Source organism: Diospyros lotus, chromosome 9 (genome assembly GCF_014633365.1).
Source record: "Diospyros lotus cultivar Yz01 chromosome 9, ASM1463336v1, whole genome shotgun sequence".
Lineage (NCBI taxonomy): Eukaryota > Viridiplantae > Streptophyta > Magnoliopsida > Ericales > Ebenaceae > Diospyros > Diospyros lotus.
In genome coordinates this window covers 6,630,098-6,653,953 of record NC_068346.1, presented here as the reverse complement: position 1 = coordinate 6,653,953, position 23,856 = coordinate 6,630,098, and the positions used below count along the sequence as shown (strand labels likewise).

The window sequence follows — 23,856 nt, the reverse complement described above, 5'->3', positions numbered from 1 at the left end:
CTCACGATATCCACACAATAACGTGTCTTAAAATCCTAGTAATAGAGGAAATAAACCAGACCCTTCCTCCTCATATCACATTGATGGCCCTGAACACATTCATCATCAATGTTGATCTCCATCTTCAAGTATGTTCCATAATCTGCCACATTTCCAGATTTGGCACCTATGGTTAGACCTCAAGAAACTTAAATATAATAATATGGTCCCTCAGAGCACTCCCCAAGCCATCATATACAATTGGCTGCTTCTTATCATTGCAATCCCGGGAGAAGTGCCAGAAGTTGCCTCCTCGCAGCCACAACCCGGCATGAATAACTACTAGAATAATGAGTTATTTGATTGTTTTAGAGGTTATTAGAATGGCTGTTGGGTGAGTTCTTTAATTATTTTATGGGATGCAAAGTACTTAAAAAAATGTGATTCATTTATTGGTGGTAATTTTGGTTTGCTGCCTATTTGGGAGAATGATGCATGGGTTTAAGTGGATCTTTTCTCTTTTGGTTGGTATGATAAATTAGGTTGTTGTAAGACAAGTTTGGGGATTATCTAATTGTATTTGGTGTTATGTGGTGTATTTGTAAGAAAATAAATAGGATAGATTTTGAGAGCAATGGGAGTCCAATCCAATTATTCAAGTAACATAGGAAATGATAGATTGATTCTAATACACCACATAACATTAAATTATTTTTTATTCTAACATGGTTAGAACTAATTAACATTGATTCTAATTTTGGTATTGTTACTACCTATTTACTTTTTGCTATTAGTGTTTTTTTTTTTTCTTGTATTTGTTTTTATTTTTCTTTTCTTTTCCTTGGTCCAAGGGTGGGTCTATCAAATTATGATCTTGAATTTTTTTTCTTGCCGTGAGGAGTATATTTTGGTAAGTTGGAGTATATTTTTCATGTTGTCTTCGTATTTTTTATTATCTTCAATATAGAACATGGGTGACCACAGAGGTAAAACTAAGGAACCAATGTCGAGGTTCAATGAGAACGAACACACTTTTATTGGAATTCTTTACGAAAATGTGAAATCAAGGATATTGCAATGTTCTACATTCACAAAAGACGATTAGGGCAAGATCAATCAAGCTATGATTGCTATCACAAAAACGGATTACGACATAGATAAATTAAAGGGAAAGTGGAATCGTTTACGTAAAGTACATCACTTGTTCTCTGAACTTTTCGGACATACAGGTGTTACATGGGATCCAAATACCAACAAAGTTAATACTCCATATGAAGTTTGGCAACACTTTTATACGGTATATATCTTTATTAAATAATATTTTCACCATCATTTTTTTATCACTATGGGATCCAAATAATGTGTCTTATTTTTACTATTTTAGATTAACAAGTCCGAGTACACAATATTCAAGAAGGAAGGATGTAAGCACTATGAAACTCTTGGAGAGATATTTAGCAGGACTACAGCTATCGAAGGATTAGGCAATACTTCCACTTAGATTCCTCCAACATCAAAGGAAGAAAGGCAGTTAGAAGATAATTTTTTGAACAGATGAATTCATGTACGTGTGAAAAATGCTGATGAACTTACAAATACTTGTCAGCGTGAAGAAATTGGTGAATTTAGCGAACGACGAAGTAATGAACCTAAGATCAATAAAGCTGATAAACTCGATGCTTGCATGGCGCAGTGGTCATCTACAGTTAGTACAAGGAATGAAGAAACTGAACTTATGACACTTTACCTAAAAGAAAAAACTTGCAAAGCTCCAAGGAAAATCATGTAATCAATCACATAGTGAAGCTACTAGTCTGGATCCTTATTCAAATATGGCTTTCCTTGGATATCTTGAACAATATGGAAGAAGTGTCTAATGAGATTTATATGAAAACGATAAAGACTTTTAAGGATCCAGATTTTAGAGTGTCATTTGTGAAGATGCCAGAAATTATAAGAAAACCTATCATGGAACTTCTTTGATTTGGTTGCTTGATTTCATATTTTCTAGTACCATGTTATTTTCATTAGTGATGTTGTAGCTCAAAGTACTGTGTTTTCTTACATTAGCTTCAAATACTGTTTTATTTTCATAGGTTGATGTTGATGGTTGTAGAACTGTGTTCCAAATGGAATTGTTTGATGTTGAATTTATTTAGAATTGAATGCTTGTTTTATTTTGGGGATTTAATGATCTTTAATTGCTTTGTTGCTATCTCAGTTGATATTGAATTATTTCTTTACGTTGATTATAATAAATGATGAATGATATTACTACTGATGATGATTATGAATATATTTATGCAAAGGATGTCAACCGAATCAAATGTGGTTGGTAATATGTGTACCAATGATTCGACTGACGAAGATTCGAGTGATGATGATTTTTTATTTACGAATGATGTTCTTGCGAATTTTGAGGATTTAATAATACTTAATAGATTTGGTTCCAGCAAAAATAGTGTCACCAGCAAGGTACCTTGTAGAACGTTACTACTTATAGAGAAAGTGTACATGCTAGACATTCTGAATGGACATCCAGACGTGTGTTATCATAATTTTCGTATGTAGAAACACGTGTTCATGAATTTTGAAATATGGAAAAAAAGTTAATATCGAGGAGGGCGTTGCTATACTTCTGATGATTGTATGGCACATTACACGATACAATATTATTGGTGATAGATTTCAACATTCCAACAACACAATACGCAAATGATTTAAACGAGTATTACGGGTTGTTTGTTCATTTGGCATAGAGATAATATATCTAACACATCAAAATGTGCCACATGAGCGAATTTTGCACAAATTTCCTTAGTTTAAGAATTGCATAGGCGCAATAGATGGAACACATGTTGTAGCTTGAGCACCTGCATCGAGACAAACATCTTTCGTGAAGGAAGACTAATATAACATAAAATGTGATTTTGATATGATGTTCACATTTGTGTATTCTGGATGGGAATGTAATGCTATTGATTTGCGAGTATTCATTGATGCAGTCACAAAAACTTCAAACAACTTTCCAATGTCACGTGGAGGTATATTGTAATATTTCAAATAATTTGTCAAATATTTTTATAATATTAAAGTCTTTAGGTCTTTTTTTTTTTTTTCAGATCAATTTTACCTTGTTCATTCTGAATAACCAAACATGCTTGGTTTTCTTGCCCCTTATTGAGGATGAAGATATCATCTGTGTGATTATTTTGGAGGAGGAAGACTGCATGGAAATGAATAATTGTTTAACTATAAACACTCCTCGTGTTGTAATATTATTGAACGTTGCATTGAAGTTTTAAAGGCAAGATTTTCTATTTTAAAATTAATTACCAATTATCCATTTAGTAGGCAAAGACAAATCCCTACTGCATGTTGTATAATACATAACTATATTCGTTAGGAACACGCTTTAGATAGCTTGTTCGTTAAGTTTTCATCAGAGAATATGGTATTTCAAGATATGCCGGAGTCAAGTCAAGTCAAGAAGTCATATAATTTGATGTTAGTCAAACAACTCAAATGAGACAAGTCAATGATCGAATTACTACACAAATTTGAAATGACTTTTCAATGAGTCGTACATGATTATGTTGATTTATTTTAATGTTTAGTGTTCGAACTGTGTTTGATTTTTATCATGACTATTTAAACTTGTAATTGTAGTTCACTTGCTATTAAACTGTTTAATGTAATATTATTTATCGTGAATAATCATATTATTTAATTTTCATTGAGTTTCTTTTTAATTTTTATTTCTATATTTACTATTTTTTTTTTATCAAAGTTGTTTTATTTCTTTCTGTAATTTTTTTTTTTTTTTTTTGTAATGGAGAAAAAAATATTGCAACATTCCACTAACTTCAAAATGTATTTAATAGTATACTAGCATTAAACTATTTTAATTTAAATAATAATTAAATTTTATAAATAAAATATCATAAAATAATTTTTCTCAAAATTTCAAAGTAAACGCGTTTTTAGTTTTCAGTTTTGAGAAACAGTTTCTTAGAATAACAAAGAAAACATGTTTTCATAAATTTCAAAATAAACACTCAAAACACAAAACTTAAAATGAATTCAAAACTCAAAAATAAAATACAAATAGAACACCATCTTAAAATCTCTATCTTGTCGCTGAACTAAGATTTCATTAATAATATTTTAAGTTATTTGATGATTTTTTATTTTTGTTTGCAATTTTATTTTTTATTTTTATATAAAAAATTAAAATATGAAGCTGGTGTTTGATAGATATATTTTGGTTCCAATTGAATAATGTTCAAGCAGTTGTAATTTTACTTAAAATGATCACTCAAATATAAAATTTAAGTGAAGTTAGACATTTCACCTATTTTTGTTATATTTGAATATATATTTTCCAAACCTAAATGTCATTATTTAACTTTTAATACTTGTAAAACAAAATAACTATTAAAATTATCGTTGTTCAACTACAACAGTTAATATAGATATGAAAAATTACTTTAGAATGACTCACGTGTGACTTATCCCAACAATGGATAACTCTATGGAGTAATGGATGACTCTCTAGAATGGAGTGAGTGATAGCGATTGATGACTCTCCTGGTGTGGAGTGATAGCGATTGATGACTCATTAGAGTGATAGATGACCTGTATGAAAATAAATTGGTTAGGAACGCTAGTGAAAATCCTTGCGCAGACCATATCATGCTTAAATCAGCCTCTCGAAAATGCAAAATACTCGAATTCAATAAGGAAATGTGAGTATGAGAGATTGCATATCAAATGGGGGGAGGACCCATCTATTTATAGTGATAGAACATGCTATTAGGCGTCAGGCGATACAATATTCTTGGCGAGTAGTTTGGAGATAGTTTTGATCGGGTCTCGTAGGGGTGAAGGCGCGTAGAGCACAGGTATGTTGGCGAGGGAATGGGCACGAGCACACCCATGGCACCCCTAAGTAAAGGTTACTTAGGGGTGTTGGGGCATTAGTATGTGCACGAGTGCGCATGTATGCTCATGGCACCCATAAGTGACCCTCACTCGGTGGTGTGGCACGGCCTTGCTTGCGGGGCCCCCATTCTTGAAGGAGAATGTCAACTCTTGGTGTATCAATACAATAATTTTTACTGGTTCTTAAAACCTTTTCGAAAACATATACAATATGCAACTAAAATAAAGTAGAATCACCTTGCAAGACTTGATATTGGCGGCCATATGCAATATAAATCGAAACCATTCCATAGGACGTTTAGCAATATACCTCACAGATTATTCCAATTCTGATGTAGAGTCTGGACGTCCTTCCATGGCAGCAACTCTTGCTCGCCGACAGCTCCCGAACGACTCCACCGAGCAGTCACCTACTATTTCGGGCAGCAACTCCGAACAGTCCAATTGTTCTGATCAAATCTCCGAACGGCCAATCCATCCCTCGAAAATACGAGGGACCTAGTCAATCCATACTTTGAATGTGGATGAAACCTATAAGAAAGCCTATGTGTTAGCCAAGCCTCTTGTAGGTGATTAAAGCTGAAACGGGTTCAAAGAAATTTGATTTCAAATCCAATAACAATCTCACTGTTTATGTTTGGGATTGAATTGCTACTATAGCAATCACAAACAAAGAGCAAAGGAAATAATGGATTCAAAGGATCTGGAATAAGGACAGGAACGCTATGGTCGTGAAATAACCAAGCAACTATTCCAAGGGCCAAAAAGCTTGGGCATTTTCATTTTCTTTCCAATATATATGAGCACCCAAAACCTTAGAATGCCTAAATCCAAACAAACGGCTAGGAGAGAGAGAGGAGACAAAGTTGGAAGAAGAGAGGCATGCGGGCATGTCGTCCTTCCATCGTCCTTCTCCTTCATGCGTCCTATGGAATCGGTTACAGAAACGACAAAGATATCGTGTTGAATCGTGATCTTTGTGACTAGAAACAGTCGACTGTTCTGAAGGAACCGTCGACCGTTCGACATGGGCTGGTCAATTAGTTTTCAACCTATCGACTGGTTTGGCTCTGATTTGGTTGATCGCTTCCAAGGCTGGTCAACTGGTTTTAATCATTTTGTCAAAGTTTTTACAAATTCCATATATGCACCATTAACTCTTAACGACCCTTTCACTATCTCACAATGAAACTGAGGCTCTCGTTAACTCTTAACGAGGTCACCATTAACTCTTAATGATGATCATTAATTAATTACAGTTTATATCATAAATTAACTACTACTCTCGCATATGCGTGTGACCTTCTAAGTTCAACACTAATGGTCTGTTTGATTGGCCACTTTTGACATAAATTCCAGTTTTTGGGGTGTTTGATTGGCCAAATTTTCCATGGAAAATGTTTTCTATATTGGAGTCACGTAACCCTCAATTCCCACTTTTGCTGGAATTGATTTTCCCATGGGGGGGCTGGATTTCATTTTCTATGGAACCACACAGCTGTTTTCTCTTCGTCCACCACTCACCAATGGAGAGCAATGAAGATCGACCATCGACGGTTGCAGCAGCCATCAGTGATGGCGGCGGCGATGATGGGCAGCGAAGATGGCAGCGGTGACGATGGCCGCTGCAACCAGCGATGGTGGTGATGGGGCGAGGCAAGGAGTAGAACTGGGTTTGGGAGTGAGGGGGAAAGAAAGATGGGCAGCGAAGCTTACCCCGAAGGCTCTGAAAGTGAGTTGGTCCTTCCATGGTGGCACCTCCTTGACCTCATCTCCTTCATCTGGCGCTTTCTTATTCTCTAGGTCCCGATTCGAGGTAAGCTTCCATGGTGGCACCTCATTGACCTCATCTCCTTCCTCTGGCGCCTTCTTATTCTCTAGGTCCTGATTCGAGGTAAGCTTCCATGGCGGCACCTCTTTGACCTCCTCTCATCGATGCTTTGCGCTCGCCTTGGCTGTGTTGCCGAATTTCTCCATTCTTCGGCAATGGCAGTGATGGGGGAGGTAGAGAGAACTGGGTTTGGGAGATGGGGGGAGAGAGAGAAAGATAAGAGGAGGCAAGAAGGGGACGGGGTGGGTTTGGGGAGGGTTTTCCATAGAAAACAAAATTGTAATCAAACACTTTTAATTAATAATTTATATGTAAATAATTTCTAGGTAATTAAATTGCCTAGAATTTATTTTCTTTCTATGCAAGTTCTATGCTTGCAATCAAACGCACCCTAAGTAGCAATCAGGACACATTAAACTTTTTGAAGCTGACCAAACACTTTAGTCTACAACGATGATCTCATATTCTCGATGTATGCCGAAATACCCTAAGTGACAACTAGCATTATATCATGATGATCCTACCAGCAATGAAATCTTATTTCAAATATAACCTATTTTGCCTTTTGATTCCAGTGTATTATAATCCCTCAATCAACTAACATCCCGATCAAGTGAGAGTCATTGACTAATTAAACTCACTAACTCGATAGTTGTGCCAAGATCTAGTATAGTGTGATCAAGATGACATATCAAAACTCTTTCGACATTGAAAACACATTTCCAATCATGTGTACCTTGGCCAAAGATTTGTACAATCACAACCACTATTGATCGTATATGATATTCACCTTGTGTCGGAGGTCGACGGATCCCATTAGCAATCACCTGTCTCCATACGCTACTACATAAAAACCACACAGTATATCTCCCACTTGGTAATCAGACGGTTCTTAGTAAAGGTAAATCTCATGCACCAACATAACAAGATAATTGTGTTGCGTCCGATCTAAGGACTAGTAATACAATTGAAGCCAATGACAAGTTATAAATCATTTCAGCCATGTGATCTATCATTTACATCACATTCAGTAGATGTTTCACTAACATCTACCCACTTGTTTATTATATTCACCTCATGGATTATGACATGTGACTCACCATCATTTATTATTAGTATCTCATAGTAATCAAATATAATAACCTATGTATCAATCCATAATTGATTAATCATAACCCTCTTTTAAGAAATCTAAGAACTGAAAATACTTTTAATAAATTCTTAATCCGAAAGTCTTTATCACATATTCTTAACACTTAATAATAAGACTATTATCAGAAAATCTAAGAGTTCATTCATATAATTGATTGGAGATATATGACCTTAAAATATGAAAATATATTTTATTATATTTGTAATATATATATAATTAGTCACATAATACAATAGTTATATGTTGTCTAAATCTAGTATTAGGACACTAACACTAACACACCTAGCCGTGCCACCCCTAAGTGACCCTTACTCGGGGGTGCAGCTGATGGCCACCCTTGGGTGCCCACTTGGGAGGGACTCGAGGGGGCTTTCTGGACTGCCACGTGGTGTTGCCTCGATTCCTTCATTTATTTTTGTTAATTTAGTTTGTCCATTTATTTTACCAGACGTAACAAAAATAAAATTATAATAGTTCGATTTCAGCCTTCTTTCATCATATTCAAACCTGGATTTTGGGTAATTCATGAGTGTCCAACTTTTTAATACTTAGGCAACACAATAACAATATTAAAATAAAATTACACTGATTTTGTATATAAATATTTCAGTCACATCTCTCTTAGTAGACCTTCCGTGGTTATCCATCACTGCACTCCAAGTTGCAATGCCCTAAAAATCATTTTTTTTTTTTTACATTTTTCTCCCCATTAACTTGTAATGCACATTCGGCCCTGGTTAACCCAGTGGGGCACTAGATTTTGGGCCAATGTAAGACCCAGGAATAACTTAATTTTGGGCCCAATTTAAGCCCAATTTTGGTTTCCTAAAATCGACCTACGTGCTAGGCCAATCACTTAACCTAATGCAAGCCCATTCCGCCGAACACTTTAGGCCCTTTTATCTGGCCCAATTGTTGCCAATCTCTTAGCAATCTTGCAGCCCCTTGGGGGCCCCCATTTTGTTCCCTTTTTACTTCTATTTTTGTTATGGATTTATGTCACTCATATGTTTGGACATTTTGCACGTGAGAAATGATAATACTATTTTCTTATGTTGTCACCTCACTGTCAAGTGAAATTAATTTTGTAGACCAGAAAATGTCACTTAAAGGGTGAAGTATTTAATAACGTGTGATTAGCATTCATCTCATACATATATTTTTTGGGATATTAAAATTTATTAAAAACGTATATGTTAAAAGGCAGAAAAAAAATTTAATGTATGACTTTATACCGGACCATACCGGCCAAATCAAGCTTGGCTAAGTTCAAAGGTCTAAAGATTGCTCGGTGCATAGTCTAGTCTCGGCCCAACTTTAGTCTATGACAACCATCATTACCACTACATGTTGGATACTTCCATGCCTATTTAAAATCTTATCCCTGTTAATGAGAAATGACAAATTTCATCCACATTTAATGAAGATTTTGTCGGCACCATGCCATCGTTAGGGAGCCCTGTCGACACTAGATATCAAATCCCATCACTCTGCAACGCCCAATGCAAATATGCATGTAGGAGGACCTCTTCTCTTTCTACATAAACATGCTCTATCAAGAGTTAATATATATTCTTTTCAAGTTTATTGATAGTTTGCCACTTTAATCTCTTACCTACTTAAGCGTTGGAGTGCTTGCAAGTGCCAGTCACCCCCTATTGTGTTGATTGCCGGAGTTCATTTTATGCCGCTTGTAAGCTCGCGTCCGATCATCTCTTTAGGCCGAAAGGAATAATACTTATCACGAGATATGAGTTGCCATCAAAGATTCATCTTTTACAAAATATGAAATTATTGCTTGGTAGCTAAACTGATCTTTATCTAAATTGGTTTGGATATGTTAATTTTGTTGATGAGAGGTTGAAGATACCATTTTTATCTATAGATGTTAGAAGTTTTTTAATCTATAGATTACCTGGTTACCATTGGCCATTGCCATACTTTTACGAAGGGTGTCTTATTTCTTAAAGCTTTAATATTAGCTTATATGTTAACGTGTTATTTAATAGCAATATATGATGTGAAATGTTTATAGAGTGAAAACATACGATTGAAAAAAAAGTAAAATAACACTTAGAATCAATTAATTTTAATTTTTATATAAATTGATTGGGTAAAGAATATAGATTACAAATTAAAATCGTTTACCTAATGGAATCTGAATTAAATATAAGCACGTCAAGCATTCAACCACTCATAAAAAAGTGTGAATTATAAAAAAGAATATTGAATTTTTAGATTTGTTATAAATTTATATAAATTTTTTATTTTAGTAATTCATTAATCTAACTTATCGATTTATTACAATTATAAAACACTATTAGATCGTTAGCATTTATCATTAAATGATGACTTGATGAATGATAAATGTTGTTGTTGAAATATAATGATAAATTTATAATTGTGGAAAAGTGTTTGTCTTGAACCTTTAATTTTCCGTAGATTTGTAAAATAAAAGACAATAAAAAACGCAAGGTGTATTTCGCATAGACTCTCTTTTGTTTAAGTTAATCTCGATTAAAAAATAAAAAAATATATAGGTACTTTTGTGTAAGAGTTATTATGTATCTCGATCAAAGTAATAACTCCTATATTTATAGAAGGTAAGACTAATAAGTGGAAGATAGTTTACGTTTTTGAAGGTCGCTCCTAATCTATAGACAAAAATATTGAAGATGAGTTGACACATACTTGATGGAGCATAATTTAAAGGGTCCTGAAAACTGTATATGTGAGACTTAGGAGAGACTGTTGAAAAGGTATTCAAGAATTGTTCGATCGAGAAGGTTTCTAAAACTTCCCTTTTTAATATTACTCCTTTTAAGGTTCTTAAGACTTACTTGCCTTGGAGTTAGGTCCATTGTATCTTAGACATATCAATAAAAAAAAAAAAAAAAAACATAGATATCTAGTGAACTTAACACAAGTTAAACCTATATAATTCATAATTTAAAACCATCCTTAGAAAGTATAGTTTAGTCGAAATTTGAGAGCTGTGTTCCTTGGCATCATCAATTTCCACAAACTACTTAGTATTTTCATGTGGATTTAATTACTTTAAATGACAAATAATGTGGTCTGGATTTGAAATTATAGGTCCTTGCGGTTGCTTTTTACTTCCATTAAAAGTTTAAGGTCAACACTGAAGCTAGACTTGTTCTAGCTATGTTTTTCTTTGTACACACCCCTGGACCCACAAAGACGTGGGCAGGAAAAAAAAATCTCATAAACTTGGAATATCAAATTAAAATTACATGAATTGTCTTTATTGCTCAAATAGAATAAGAAATTTATTATCGAAAATATCGTCATTAAATATATTGAATTCAGTAAAAAAAAAAGAACGATAAGAAAGTGTAGAAAAATATCTGTATAAATACTCTGATATTTAAATCAAATAATTAAGACTTAGTTATTAAAATGACTTCTTTTAAATTAAGATTTAATTAAATTTTAGATATATAATTATTTTTTATTTGTATACAAAATAATTGTGGCTAGAAAATTTGATAGTATATAATACTATATATATATAAAAAAAGTGATTTTTTAAATCTATATAGAGAGATTTTAATGCTGGTCTCAAGATAAAAGCTGATTTATCAATTTATTTTAGCTATTATTATTTTCTGCTTGGATATAAAATATTTTTTTCAATTCAAAGTTCAAAGAGTTGAAATTAAGTCAGATGGAGCGCAAATCTGGGTATACTTTTACGCAAATTAGAATTAAATTTGGTCCAAAGACTCCAAAGTCCAAAAATGAACATAAGAAAATAATAACAATAAAAGGTCGGCACACAACTTTGGATCGAATCAAAGTCGTGATTTTGATTCTGTGTGGCCTCCTTTCCTGGCGGTGGTGGGTCCTGTCCTGGCCATGCAGTTCGTGTGCAACCCAACGCTATCCATGTTTAAGTGGACCATCTTTTCTTGGTGGGCCATCCAGGAGCGCACAGCGGAGCAGATGGCGTGACCCGACCCGTGATTCTGATGATCGCACTCCAACGGCCAGGATTCGCCCAGGGCCTCTCGCTCGCCGGTCGTGTTTGACAAAATGTTTGTTCTAGCTGTATATATTCTAGAATATGTCGTCACTATTGCATTTTCTTTATCATTATTATTATTTTAGTTGTGAAGCGTTAGGCTTGGGGAAATTAGAACCTAGAAGCATGTATTAAAGTATGAAAACAATTATGATTATTTTTTTTTCTCTCTCTCCGAGGTCAGGTTGGATAGTTAAGAAATAGTTTATGTGTGACTAGAATTTGTCGAAATTGTTATTTAATTATTATTTGTGATAGTAGTCCAGCGGTTTAGAAAAGTTTTTGTTTTTGTTTTTTGTGTTTTTTGAATTTTTGATTTAAATTTTAAATTCATCTTACTTGAATGGTGATTGAAATTCGTAATATAAAAAGAAGCGGTGAATACAAGAGTTGACTTTGTGAATGATGAGAGGGTAAAGTGACAAATTTATGACGTGTTTTTTTATATTATTTTTAATTTTTTTAAATAATAAAAATATGTTTATTTTATTTTTTTTAAATATATTTTTGAAAATAAAAAACAAATTTATAAAATAAACTCTTTATTGTTTTGAGTGTTTTAAAGTAAAACATGCGAACAAATTTAAAATATGAAAAACGAACAACTCCCATCTCTCTCTCTTTCTACACTCACCGCCTATTCCACCATTTCCATGTCTTCTCCATTCTTCAATCGACCAGCCACAACGGCATCGACAACCAAAGCCTTTGGTCATCATATCTACATTACCATTGCCACCCAATAACCTTAATCTCTGCGATTTGTAACCACAACCTCTTCATTTTCTCTGCCATTTATATCCAAATCGGCTTTCTCCGTTCATTCTCATCATCGCCGCTTACACCACCGTCGCTCTCGCCACCCTCGTCTCTCTCTCTCTCTCTCTCCCAAAAATTGGGTTTGGCTGAAAGTTCAAGTTTAGATCTATAAAGATTTAACTGTTGATCTTACTAGTTTTTGGGTATGTTAGTCAATGGAGATGAGGGTGTTGAGTGGTTGCCTTTGATCACTAGAAACCACTGGACAAGGGTGTTAGTGGCGACTTACAGTGCGCTCAGTTTTGGCCAAAGATTAAAAATTAGATCTATGAAAATTCAATTGTTAAATTTAGCTTATTTTTGTGTATGTTAACCCCATTGACTTGGCATTTCTAATGATAGGCTCTGATCATGAGAATCTCCGACTGAAAGTGGTCGTTAGTGACCGCTAATGGCAGAGATTATGGCTAGTTTAGGAATAAAATATCATAAAATAAATTTTTCAAAATTCTAAAGTAAACACATTTTTTACTTTTCTGTTTTGAGAAATAATTTTTCAGAATGATAAAGAAAATGTATTTTCAAAAATCTCAAAATAAACACTTAAAACATAAAAATAAAAATAAATTCAAAACTCAAAATTAAAAATTAAAATACGAATAGAATACCACCTTACTTTCTCAATAGAACTCATAACTTACACCTGACATTATGTAATATGAAAAAAACTTTAATGGTCCCACATAAATTGGATTGCTACATTGGTCATTTCACTTTAGTGTTTTACTTATAAAAAAAAAAACAAATTAAGCATGATTAACAATAATTTTTTAACATTAAGAGACTAAGTAATACCATCATTATTTATAAATTGAATGATAAATTACTAAACATCTATAATAATATTATTATTAACCGCTTGATTTGTCAAACTCAACCAAGCGTTATGAAGAACCACTTAGAAAAAAGGGTTTTAATTTTTTAGGTTGATGATGTACACTTATTATCTACCAATAAACTATCACTCCAATAATGTAATTCTGATAGTGAGAGGACATTAATTATAACAATGAAGTAAATAATATTATAGATAAAATTATCAATTTATGATCACTAGTGAAGTTGATTAGCTAGTATATTTTGAATACGTTTACCATGAGTGTTCTAGATGACACTGTTCCAAGTCATGGCTGTGATGTTCAACCATGGACGCAGTCTTTTGGTTGTTCAGTCATTACACACCAAACTTTTATATTTGAAGAAAGTAGGCTAAGTGTAAGGCTCAAAATTAAGATTCCTTACAAGTTTTACATTAGAAAATGTTATTTATAAAATCATGGATTGGAAATATTGAACTGGCTGTCTTTCAAGCTTCTAGATACCGATCCGCAGAAGAAGAAGAAGAACTGTTCCAACCTTCAACTTCAGCACATGGCATGGCATGGATTACTCCATTGACCGTGGACTTCATACTTCTCTGCTTTCGTATTTTATGTTCTGTTTTGAAAGCAACTCAGTTTTCATCTCATCAAAGCAGTATATTTTCAGAACATTTCATTAATAAAATGATATAATAATAATATAGTTATTTGACAAAAAATAAAATCATTAAATTGGTTGAATATGTAAAGAGGAAAATAATTAGAAAATGCGGGAAAATCCTCACGCAAACACTTCGATTCTTATATCCAAGGGCTGAGCCAAGAAAGATTTTTAGTTCGGATCAAATTATAAAAATTATAATTACCTATAGTAATATATATAAAAAATTAAAATAATAAAAAAGTCGGCCAGAGCCAAGGCTCAATTGGCCATAACGTGGCTCCGCCACTGCTTATATCAGATATTAAAGATGATGAACACCATATTGAAACTAGTATTATAGATATCATATTTTTGAAATGAGTGTTTGTTCATTTATAGAGAAATATAGAGTAATACTAAGTAGTCCATAGTTAGAATTCTTATATATAACGTTTATTTTGACTTTTCTTAATTTAGTTAGGATCAGTGTTCTTATACATAATGTCTATTTTAACTTTTCAAAACTTTGTTAAGATTAGAATTTTTGTAGATAACGTCTATTTTGATTTTTCTTAACCCTATTAAGATTATAATTCTTTCGAATACCGTTTATCTCTTATTGACGATATTTATCTTTTTTTAAAAAAATTAAATATCAAAATTATCTAATTTGTACGTTGGGTGGGACCCGTATGGAGAAATTTACACATTTTAGTCCAAAAAATTATTTTAGGATTTTAGATTTTTAATGGGTATGAAATTTTACTGAAAATATCATTAAGATGCTGAGTTCACGGTATCCTTTAATTATAAATATAAAATAATTAAAATGTATTAATCGAATATAACCTATCAAAGTTGGAGTAACTCTTTTTTGAAATATGATGAAAATAATTTAATTATGTAAAAATAAAATTAATAAAAACTCAAGAGAACACGAGACACAAAATGAAATAATATTAAATTAAAAAAACTAAGTGAGGGATTTGTCGAAACCATCTGAATTACGAAAGTATTACAAGAAATAAAGTTATAAATAAGAATAATTAATGAGTTAAATTTTATATAATCTACTTTATTTAGTGAGATTAAGAGTGGTGTTTGAATGATTAATAATAATATCTAAAAATTAAACTTGACAACAAAGCGCAATTCAAATTCCTTTTAACTTTTATCAATTAAAATTAAACTCGTCTTAATTCAAAGGGATGGAGAAAGCAAGCTCTTTATACTAATTTAATAATATTAAATTGTCACTGAAATGACAATTGAGTGTAATTTTTCACACGATAATTTATTTTTTTTAATACGATAATTGATGTGAGGGGGCCACGCTGGAATTAAGGTGACGTGTAACTAGATAATTGTTCCGAGATTAAGACTTAGTTATCCACGTTTTGTTCTAATTCCTAAACAGCACGCCTTTCAAAGGACTTTGGACAGCCTCCAATTTATCACGCATAAATTAAGGGAGAAAAGAGAGACGGAGAACATTGAACTTCAATTTGCTCCATCTATTGCTTACTGCTTTCTAGAAAGATGGAATTTTCATATGGGTAAGGTCTATTTAGGTTTTTATTTACTTGGGTATAAAATAATTTTTTATTTTTAATACCTGATTAAAAAAATAAAATAAAATAACTTATATCTAATTCGTAACATATTTTTAATATGATTAAGAATTTTATAAGTAAAATTATATCATTTAAGAAAAATAATTGAAGTTTACATGACTTTAAGTGTGAAAATTCGACTTTATTATATATATATTTATAAGTTTGTTGTTATAAGATATTCACTCTATCATAAGAAGATAAAATACCCAATAAGACATTATATTTTAAAAATAACTAAATAAATAATTATAGTTTTAGATTTTAAAGTCAAATTAACAAATATATTTAAAATGGGTACAATAAGTCAATTTTTTTTTTTTTCAAATATGCGGCAAAATTGACTATTTGATGATATATGTCGTTTGTCGAACGATGTATTAATTTTGTCAGCAGTGTTAGATATGTCCCAATCAAAATAATTCAACTAAATCCCAAATTTAGATTCAATAAACCAACCCCATTGAATTAAATTTGTGCCATTTGAAAATATAGTGATCTTAAGTGCAATGACTTATTTGATTATTTTTAAAATAAAATGATTAATTTTATTCCAATTCAAAATAAAATGATGTATTTAATACTTTACCCAAAAAAATAAAAAATAAAAAATCTTAAACTTGAATCAATTATAGGAAAATATAGTTCATAATAAGATGAAGCAGTCGTCGTTCTACTTTTGTTCTTTTTCTTTCTTTCTTTCTTTTTTTTTTTTTTCTTTCTGTCTTCCTCTCCAAATTCAGGGTTTTGTTTCCGCAATGCCACAAACCCAACAAAAGAAACAAAAAATTCACTCCCAAAGCTTGCCAAAGCAAATGAATCTAGCATGGATATATATATATATAATATGTATATGTAATTTATCAGTTCCCTCTGTGAATTTGTACAATGAATCTATAAAACATGGAAAACATTTAAACATCAGTGTATATGATTTCGATCGCCATTAATAAATCAATGAGGCCGTTTGAGATGCTTGAAATCCATGGATTCAATGCACTCCACCCTCACCCTGTGCACATTCAGCATCCTCAGAAGCTCACTCGCCTTCTGCTTCGTCTTCTCCCCGCATCCCACTTGCAGCAGCAACAGAAGCTTCTGGAAAGCCCCCACTTCCAGAGCTTCCACCACAATCCTCTCCTCCTTCCCCAGCTTCCATAGAACCGACACCGAGAACTGCGTCGCCACGTCCGAAACTCGCAGCAATTTCTTCACCAAAACCGGCACCGTCAAGGCGTGGCTATAGGCCTCCTCTCTCCCTTGGTCACAAGAACACAGCCCGTCCAATACCCCTAATCCCCTTTCGCAAATGCTCCTCTCTGAATCCACAATTAGTTCCAGAACCAAAGGAACCATTCCCATCGCCACGAAGTTCGTTCTTGAAGATGATAGCGAAGACGACGATGAAACCATGAGGTAAATTATCGTCAATGAAGCTTTTGTCGCCGTCGGTGAAATGGGTTCTTTGATTAACTTAAACAGGGTCTCCGTTGCTCCTTCGATTTCCATTAATGAATCTACCTTTTCCAGATCGGATGACACAATCTCTTTCAATACTAAGGTCGCGTTTCTTCGGCCGGATAAATCTCCGTTCTTCAAAAACCAGACCAGTTGGTTTAAAGATGGAGTTAACCCCAGATGATACTTGGCTTCTTCGTCCAAAGGAAACATCAATGCCAAAGCCGACAACGTCTCCTCCAAAACGGCTGTGTTACGGTCTGAAAACGCCGCGAAAGTCTCCGACAGAGCCGAACTGGCGCCATTCCTCGCCATGCAGCGCCGGTTCCGCTCGCTTTCCTTAGCCAAAGACTTGATTTTGGCGGCCAGGTTGAGGCACTCGCCGTCCTCGCCATCTCGCCGCGCCGCCGAGAGCAGGTTGCCCATGATCTCCGCAGCCTCCGACGAGGTTACAGGAATTTTGGGAGTCGGGATTCTTTCAGAATGGTTCTCGACGCACCAGTCTTGGATCATCTTCCTTATGGCGTGGTTGGGCACCGGCTCCAGGCTTCGGAGCGGCTGGTTGGTTATCGGACACGTGAAGTTCCCGGCTTCAACCCACTTCTCTATGTTTTCCCGGTCGTACGTCATCCCCGTCGACAGCGTCACCGGATCTCTCATCAGGTCCAGTGATATCGGGCACCGGAAATGGGTCGGAACCACCATTTCGGCTTCGCCTCCGTCGGTCTTCGGTGCCCGGCGGGCAGCCCTTCGCCTTCTCCACGACGAAATCATAGAATGAATCAAAATTGAAGCCTTGAACAGATTCGAAAGAAAGAAAATGGAGTCTGTAAAGTTAATTCGGAATGGACTATGAGAATAGAATGAGTTGGTAGAGAGTTATATATATAGACATTACGCGGTCTCGAGAGAGAGAGAGAGAGAGAGAACGGATTTGAACATTGACCAAATGGAAGTTTGAAAGGGCACAGGGATAGACGAAGGAGAACAACTGGTCAGATGGGGTAATAGTGCGATTAATAATAATAATAATATTATTATTATTATTATTATAACGACGAACGAATCAAAGCTGAGACTCGGCTTCAACGGTCGGTGCCACGACTCGGCCAAGCCGAAGGACCGACCTCATTTTTTTTAAGAGTAAATTACAAAAAAAGAAAAATATTCAACTTCCAATTAAACTTCAATTTTAGAAGTAATTTTAATTTTTTAATTCACATACTTAATTTATCTTTCTTCTTTCAATTATAGAACTTTTGTTAGTAGTAGTTAATTTTAACTAATAAAATGATGATATAATAAAATAAAATAACATAATTTAGATGAAGGAATTAGTAATAATTGTCATATCGTCACCTTTTTTAACTTTTTCTTTCTCAATTTATTACCACCACATTCGGTAGAGAGCAACCAATGCTATGGTTGTGTCACTTCTCTCTTTCAATCCTTATCTAACACCACCAAAACTACTACAAAGCCATGCTGACCATAGCTATAGAACCATTTCCATCTTCTCCATCTCTTTTTTTTTTTTTCTCATCCACTCTCCATTACTCCCTTTCTCTGCTTTAGCACTTTTCCATTGTCTTTCTATATATTCATCTCTCTTAATGAAGTTGAGAGTCATTGCAACCATTGTCTTAGCCCTTGTACTCATTGTCGTATTGCAACCATTGTTCTTAGCCCTTGTAGTCATTGTTGTATCGCATATTAGACATCATCATCGACACCAAAATCCCCTCTTTTCATCTTTTAGTCCTACCTTTTTACTTATTATTTTTTTATCTCTCATTTACCTTATTCAATTACTCACAATCATATGTTGTTGCGATTAAATCGTCATGACTCTTATCTTCAATGTTGTGTACCACCATTGAGTCGTCGTCTATCATTATTGCTCACTAATGTTTGGGGTTTATTCTGTCATGTTTTATTATTATAATGTCACCATCATAATCTCCCTTCTCTGTTGAGGTTAGAGAGACAAAAAAATAAGAAAAAAAATAATTATGTCCATTAACTGACAGATTTTATCATTTAACAAGTTTAGATACTAGTTAAGTTGTGTTACTTATCAGTTAATTAAGAAAAATTCTATCATGTGTCGATTTTTTACTAGTTCATGTATTTTTTTTGGATTGGTCAACGTGACAAATTAAATTGAATTATAAATTAATTAATTTTCTCTAAGGAGTGTAATATAATCATGTCAATGGTGGGGGTATCTTAAACGTATTGAGAATTGAATTGCATGGCTTGAATATATGGCGTGAAACTGACCAAAAATTAAAAGAGAAAAGATGGGACGTTAAGAAGGTGAGGTGAATTGAATTCAATATATTTTGTTAAGGGGGAAGGGGTAGCTTAGGAGGTTACAGGTACAACAGGGTTGTTTGTTGATTTGATTCCACGGTGGCCAAACGCGAACCAAACGCGCAAGGCTTGGAAAAATTCTTTCATGAAATTCAAAACCAACCCGCAATCGCCACGGGACGGCTGGCTGGCCGCTGGCCGCACACAATTCTCTCGTCTTGTTCACGCGTCAATACTTCATCACTCGTGCGTCGTTGCGCTCATTGACATGGCCATACCTTGTACCTAATTGTCACACGTCACCTATCGCTTTGTTCATAACAATTCTCGTTAAGGTGGATAAAATTAAGATCAATTAACATCATCGAAAATATATAAAATGATATGCACTTATAACCCCTTCACTCTCAATTCTCCCCTTTTATTCAATTATTATTTTAAAAATGCTTCAATATAATTATTATCAAATTAATTATCGAAGAGGGCCTCAGTAATTTTCTAATTTTCAATTGCATTGCATCTGTAGGCTTCCATCAGTAGTCAAGTCAGGGGAGTGCATGTTAAGCACATGGATGAGATGATGGAACTACCGAAACACAAAAACGAAAGGCAACAGAAATTGGGTTTGAGTTCATTGCATATGGCATGAGATTCCAGGAAGAAAGGAAATCAATTTGGTTTGGTGCTACAATAAAAAGAAAAAATTCTATCAAAAAATTAAAAGAGTATTAAGTTATAACTGTATTTTCTTATATTTATTATTATTATTTATAAAGTTTCCCCTGACGGGGGGGAACCGTAACTGCTGAGCTGAGCTCTGATCTTGTCGATAAACCGCTGCCACTCATCGTCCGGAAGAGCCTCGCCCTTCTCTTCACCCACCGCAGAGGATGCGAATTCGGCCGCCGGTCGCCATAGCTCGACGAGTGCCGATAACACATTCACCGCGTGCCCAATGTCGGGCCTCTGGGCAGACTTGGGCGCACAACAATGGCTGGCCAACTCCGCGACGATTCTTATGCTGGCTAGGGTTTCTTCATCGAGCACGATCGCCGAATCGATTGCCTCGTGGAATGTTCCCCTTTCGAGATGACGGCCCCGGAACCACGTCACCAGATGACCGCTATCCACCCGCCGGCTCTCGTCGACCGCTCTTCTTCCGGTGATCAACTCCATGAGAATCACTCCGAAGCTGAACACGTCGATCTTCGTCGTCACACGACCTGTCACTGTTCAGCCATGGCCCGTAAAGCCAATGCAATAAACGTTAATATACACAGGCGAGACGATGAGCTACTAAAATGAGTAAATTGCTGGTAAAATCGTTCAATTTCGATTTGAAGTTAAAATATTAACGTTTTTATATTTTAATATAAAGTTTAATAATTTTTTTTATTTTAGTATAAAATTTAGTATTTTTTTTATTAACTCTAGTCATTTACATTGTTAATCATATCAACATTCTATTAGTATCTTTTAACAATAATTAATAATAATAGTTATAAAATTATATATTAAATTAAAATTTAATAATTTTTTAATTATAAATTAAAGTTTAGTGATGTTTTGTAGTTTAATATAAAGTTAAGTGAGCATACCAAAATTGATAGATACTTTAAGCTGAACAAGAAGATTACCTGCATATTCGGGATCAATATATCCGAAGGTTCCGGCCACTCTGGTAATAACAGAAGATTTCCCGTCTGGTGCAAGACGAACAAGTCCGAAATCGGCGACCTTGGCCCTGAAATCATCTCCTAGGAGAATATTCGACGGCTTCAAATCTCTGTGAACGAAGCTCCGATGTGCAAAGCCATGTAAATACTCGATACCTCTGGCCACATCCAGGGCAATCGTTAGCCTCTTCGACCATTCAAGCGGCTTTAGCCCATCCACCTTCCAGTTGAACAGATGCCGACTGAGACTCCCCTGCTCCATGAACTCGTAAACCAGAGCTCTCTCCTTCCTGTCCAAGCAGTATCCTAACAGAGAAACCAAATGCCTGTGTCGAACTTTCGTGAGAACGTCGATCTCAGACTTGAATTCATCCAATCCCCTCTTGCTCTTACTCACCACCAAAACCAGAGAATCCATTTTTTTAACTGCGATCTTGCTCCCATCATTCAAGATGCCTCTGTAAACTGTCCCAAACCCGCCTCTTCCCAGTATGTTCTCTGCGCTGAAATTATTCGTCGCTCTGTTCAGAGCTTTCAGGGAGATTTCCATTCTTCCTCCTTCAATCAAATCAAGATGGCACGACTTTTTCCCGCCTTTTTTGCCGCTGCAATAGCACAACGCTGCAAGGCCTGTTAATAGAATTATAGCAACGCCACTAGCTATCAACCCAATCTCGACTCCAATTTTTCCCCGATTTGGAGCTGGAAGGGGAGGACTTAGATCAGGATTGCCATCGGTTATCACAAGGACATAGTGGTCAAATGGAGGAATTTTGCCGTGAAGATGATTGTGCGAGACGTCTAAAACTTTGAGGTTAGGCAAAGTTCTGAGCTCAATCGGGATCGTGCCGGTGAGATTATTTCCGGCGAGAATTAGTGTTTGGAGAGAAGTGATGGACGAGAAGTTGGCGGAGATGACGCCACTGAGTCCATCTTGCTGGAAATTGATGACACTGATGCTTCCATCCACGCAAGTAATCCCAATCCAAGAATCGCAAGGATTGCCCCGTTTCCATTTCTCCGCAAGAATTTTAGGATAACCAAACGATTTGGCAATGGCGAGCAGCGTATCCACCATGGGAAGGCAAGAGACTCCGGGAGTAGGCGAGCAGAAACTGTTGGAATCAGGGAGCAAATCGACTGCGACTGAAGCAGGGTCGAAATATGGCGTCGGGCCTTGCAATAGATTGTTTGATAAATTCACAGTTTTCAGCGATCGAAGTTTCTGGAGCGAAGGTGGGACTGGACCTGTAATGAAGTTGTCTCTCACGTTCAAATGCTGTAAACTTTTCAGCCTGGAGAAGTTCGGCAAGGGGCCGGAGAAGGAGTTGCCGTCTAACCTGAGCTTCCGACAAATGGGTCATGGTCCGTAAGACGGCGAGCGAACCGTTGAGCTTGGACTTACTACGCTGATCATTCAGCCGCAGAGACCGAATTGTTGAGTTTGCGAAGCTCGCCGGGAGTTCGCCCTCGAGGTAGTTGTCCTCCAGGCTAAGATTCTTCAGCTTCCGAAACTTGCCTGTAAAACAAAAGTAAACAAAGTTGAGATTTTCCGTGCCTTCATTTACACCAATGAAAAGCAAGCTCTCGGCCAACCCAATTAATTAATTCAAATACGACATTGTTCTGAAGTTAATACCAGTATCTTTAATTACCGATGAAACCTGGGATTTTTCCGTTGAGATTAGCAGAGTAGGCGGTGAAGGAGACAAGGTTTCTAGCGCTGCGGAGGCTGTTCGGCAAGGACCAGGCGGAGAGGGGGTTGCGGTCGAGGCTGACTCTTTCGAGGGACGTCAGGTTTTGAAAGAAGTCAGAGGGAACGGAGGAGAAGCCGTTCTGGCAGAGAAAAAGATGCCGGAGCGAGCTCATTCCGGGAAGCCTGGGCAGCTCGCCGGTGAGATCGTTGTCTGTGAGATCGAGCTGTTTCAAGGCGGTGAGGTTGGCGAGGCTCTGCGGGAGGGAGGCTTTGAGCTTGCGGTGCTTGATTGTGATCGAGACGACTCGGCCGTCGTCGTTGCATTCCACGCCGATCCACTCGCAGGGGTCGGGGCCAATCCAGCCTATGGAATTCGATGATGCGGTGAAGCTCTCCCTCAGCGCTTGCATTGCCGGGAAGTCGACCTTAGTCATTGTCATCTCTTCGCAGCCGACGGAGACGAAGGCAGAGAGCGCGCATAGAGAGAGAGACAGCCCTGCAAAACGGATGAAACCCAGTTGTAGTTGTGGTCTCCCCATAATTATTTTCCCGAGAAAGTGGGAAGAAAATAATGTTGAAGAAATCCGAGTTGTTTAGGCATGGAACAGCCAACCTGCGGAAGCAGGTTTCTTTCTTTCAGTTTCTTGTTCGGTTGATCGGAAGGTACGAGAGTGGAATGAGTTGGCTTGGATTGGATTCCATTATTCGCTCCTGGAACTAGCCGTAAACTTGTCTCCTTCTTGTTGCTTGGGAATCCAGGTGAGGAATGCAAAGCTGCTTCCGGCTCCAACCGGCCTTGTGTATATTCCTTGACCATTTAATATCTTCACTCCCTTTACCTTTAAATTTATTAAATAAGTAC

The 23,856-nt window shown here is 35.7% G+C and overlaps 2 protein-coding genes across 2 annotated transcripts; both read right to left on the bottom strand.

The window, feature by feature from the left end:
• Window positions 1-16,651: 16,651 nt before the first annotated feature.
• On the bottom strand, window positions 16,652-18,170 carry LOC127809515 (U-box domain-containing protein 21-like). Its single transcript, XM_052348361.1, has one exon. It carries the CDS (start codon window positions 18,078-18,080, stop codon window positions 16,803-16,805), a length of 1,278 nt encoding a protein of 425 aa, XP_052204321.1. The 5' UTR covers window positions 18,081-18,170; the 3' UTR covers window positions 16,652-16,802.
• A 2,071-nt stretch (window positions 18,171-20,241) lies between these two features.
• LOC127810314 (receptor protein kinase TMK1-like) lies at window positions 20,242-23,406 on the bottom strand. Its single transcript, XM_052349718.1, is given in 4 exon segments — window positions 20,242-20,851; window positions 21,260-22,655; window positions 22,657-22,817; window positions 22,954-23,406. Coding segments are annotated over 4 exon segments (2,469 nt in total). The 5' UTR covers window positions 23,405-23,406; the 3' UTR covers window positions 20,242-20,390.
• Window positions 23,407-23,856: the final 450 nt, after the last annotated feature.

What these genes read in the sequence shown, in the direction of transcription:
- LOC127809515 (XM_052348361.1), bottom strand. Translation starts at nt 18,080, where the DNA reads ATGATTTCGTCGTGGAGAAGGCGAAGGGCTGCCCGCCGGGCACCGAAG.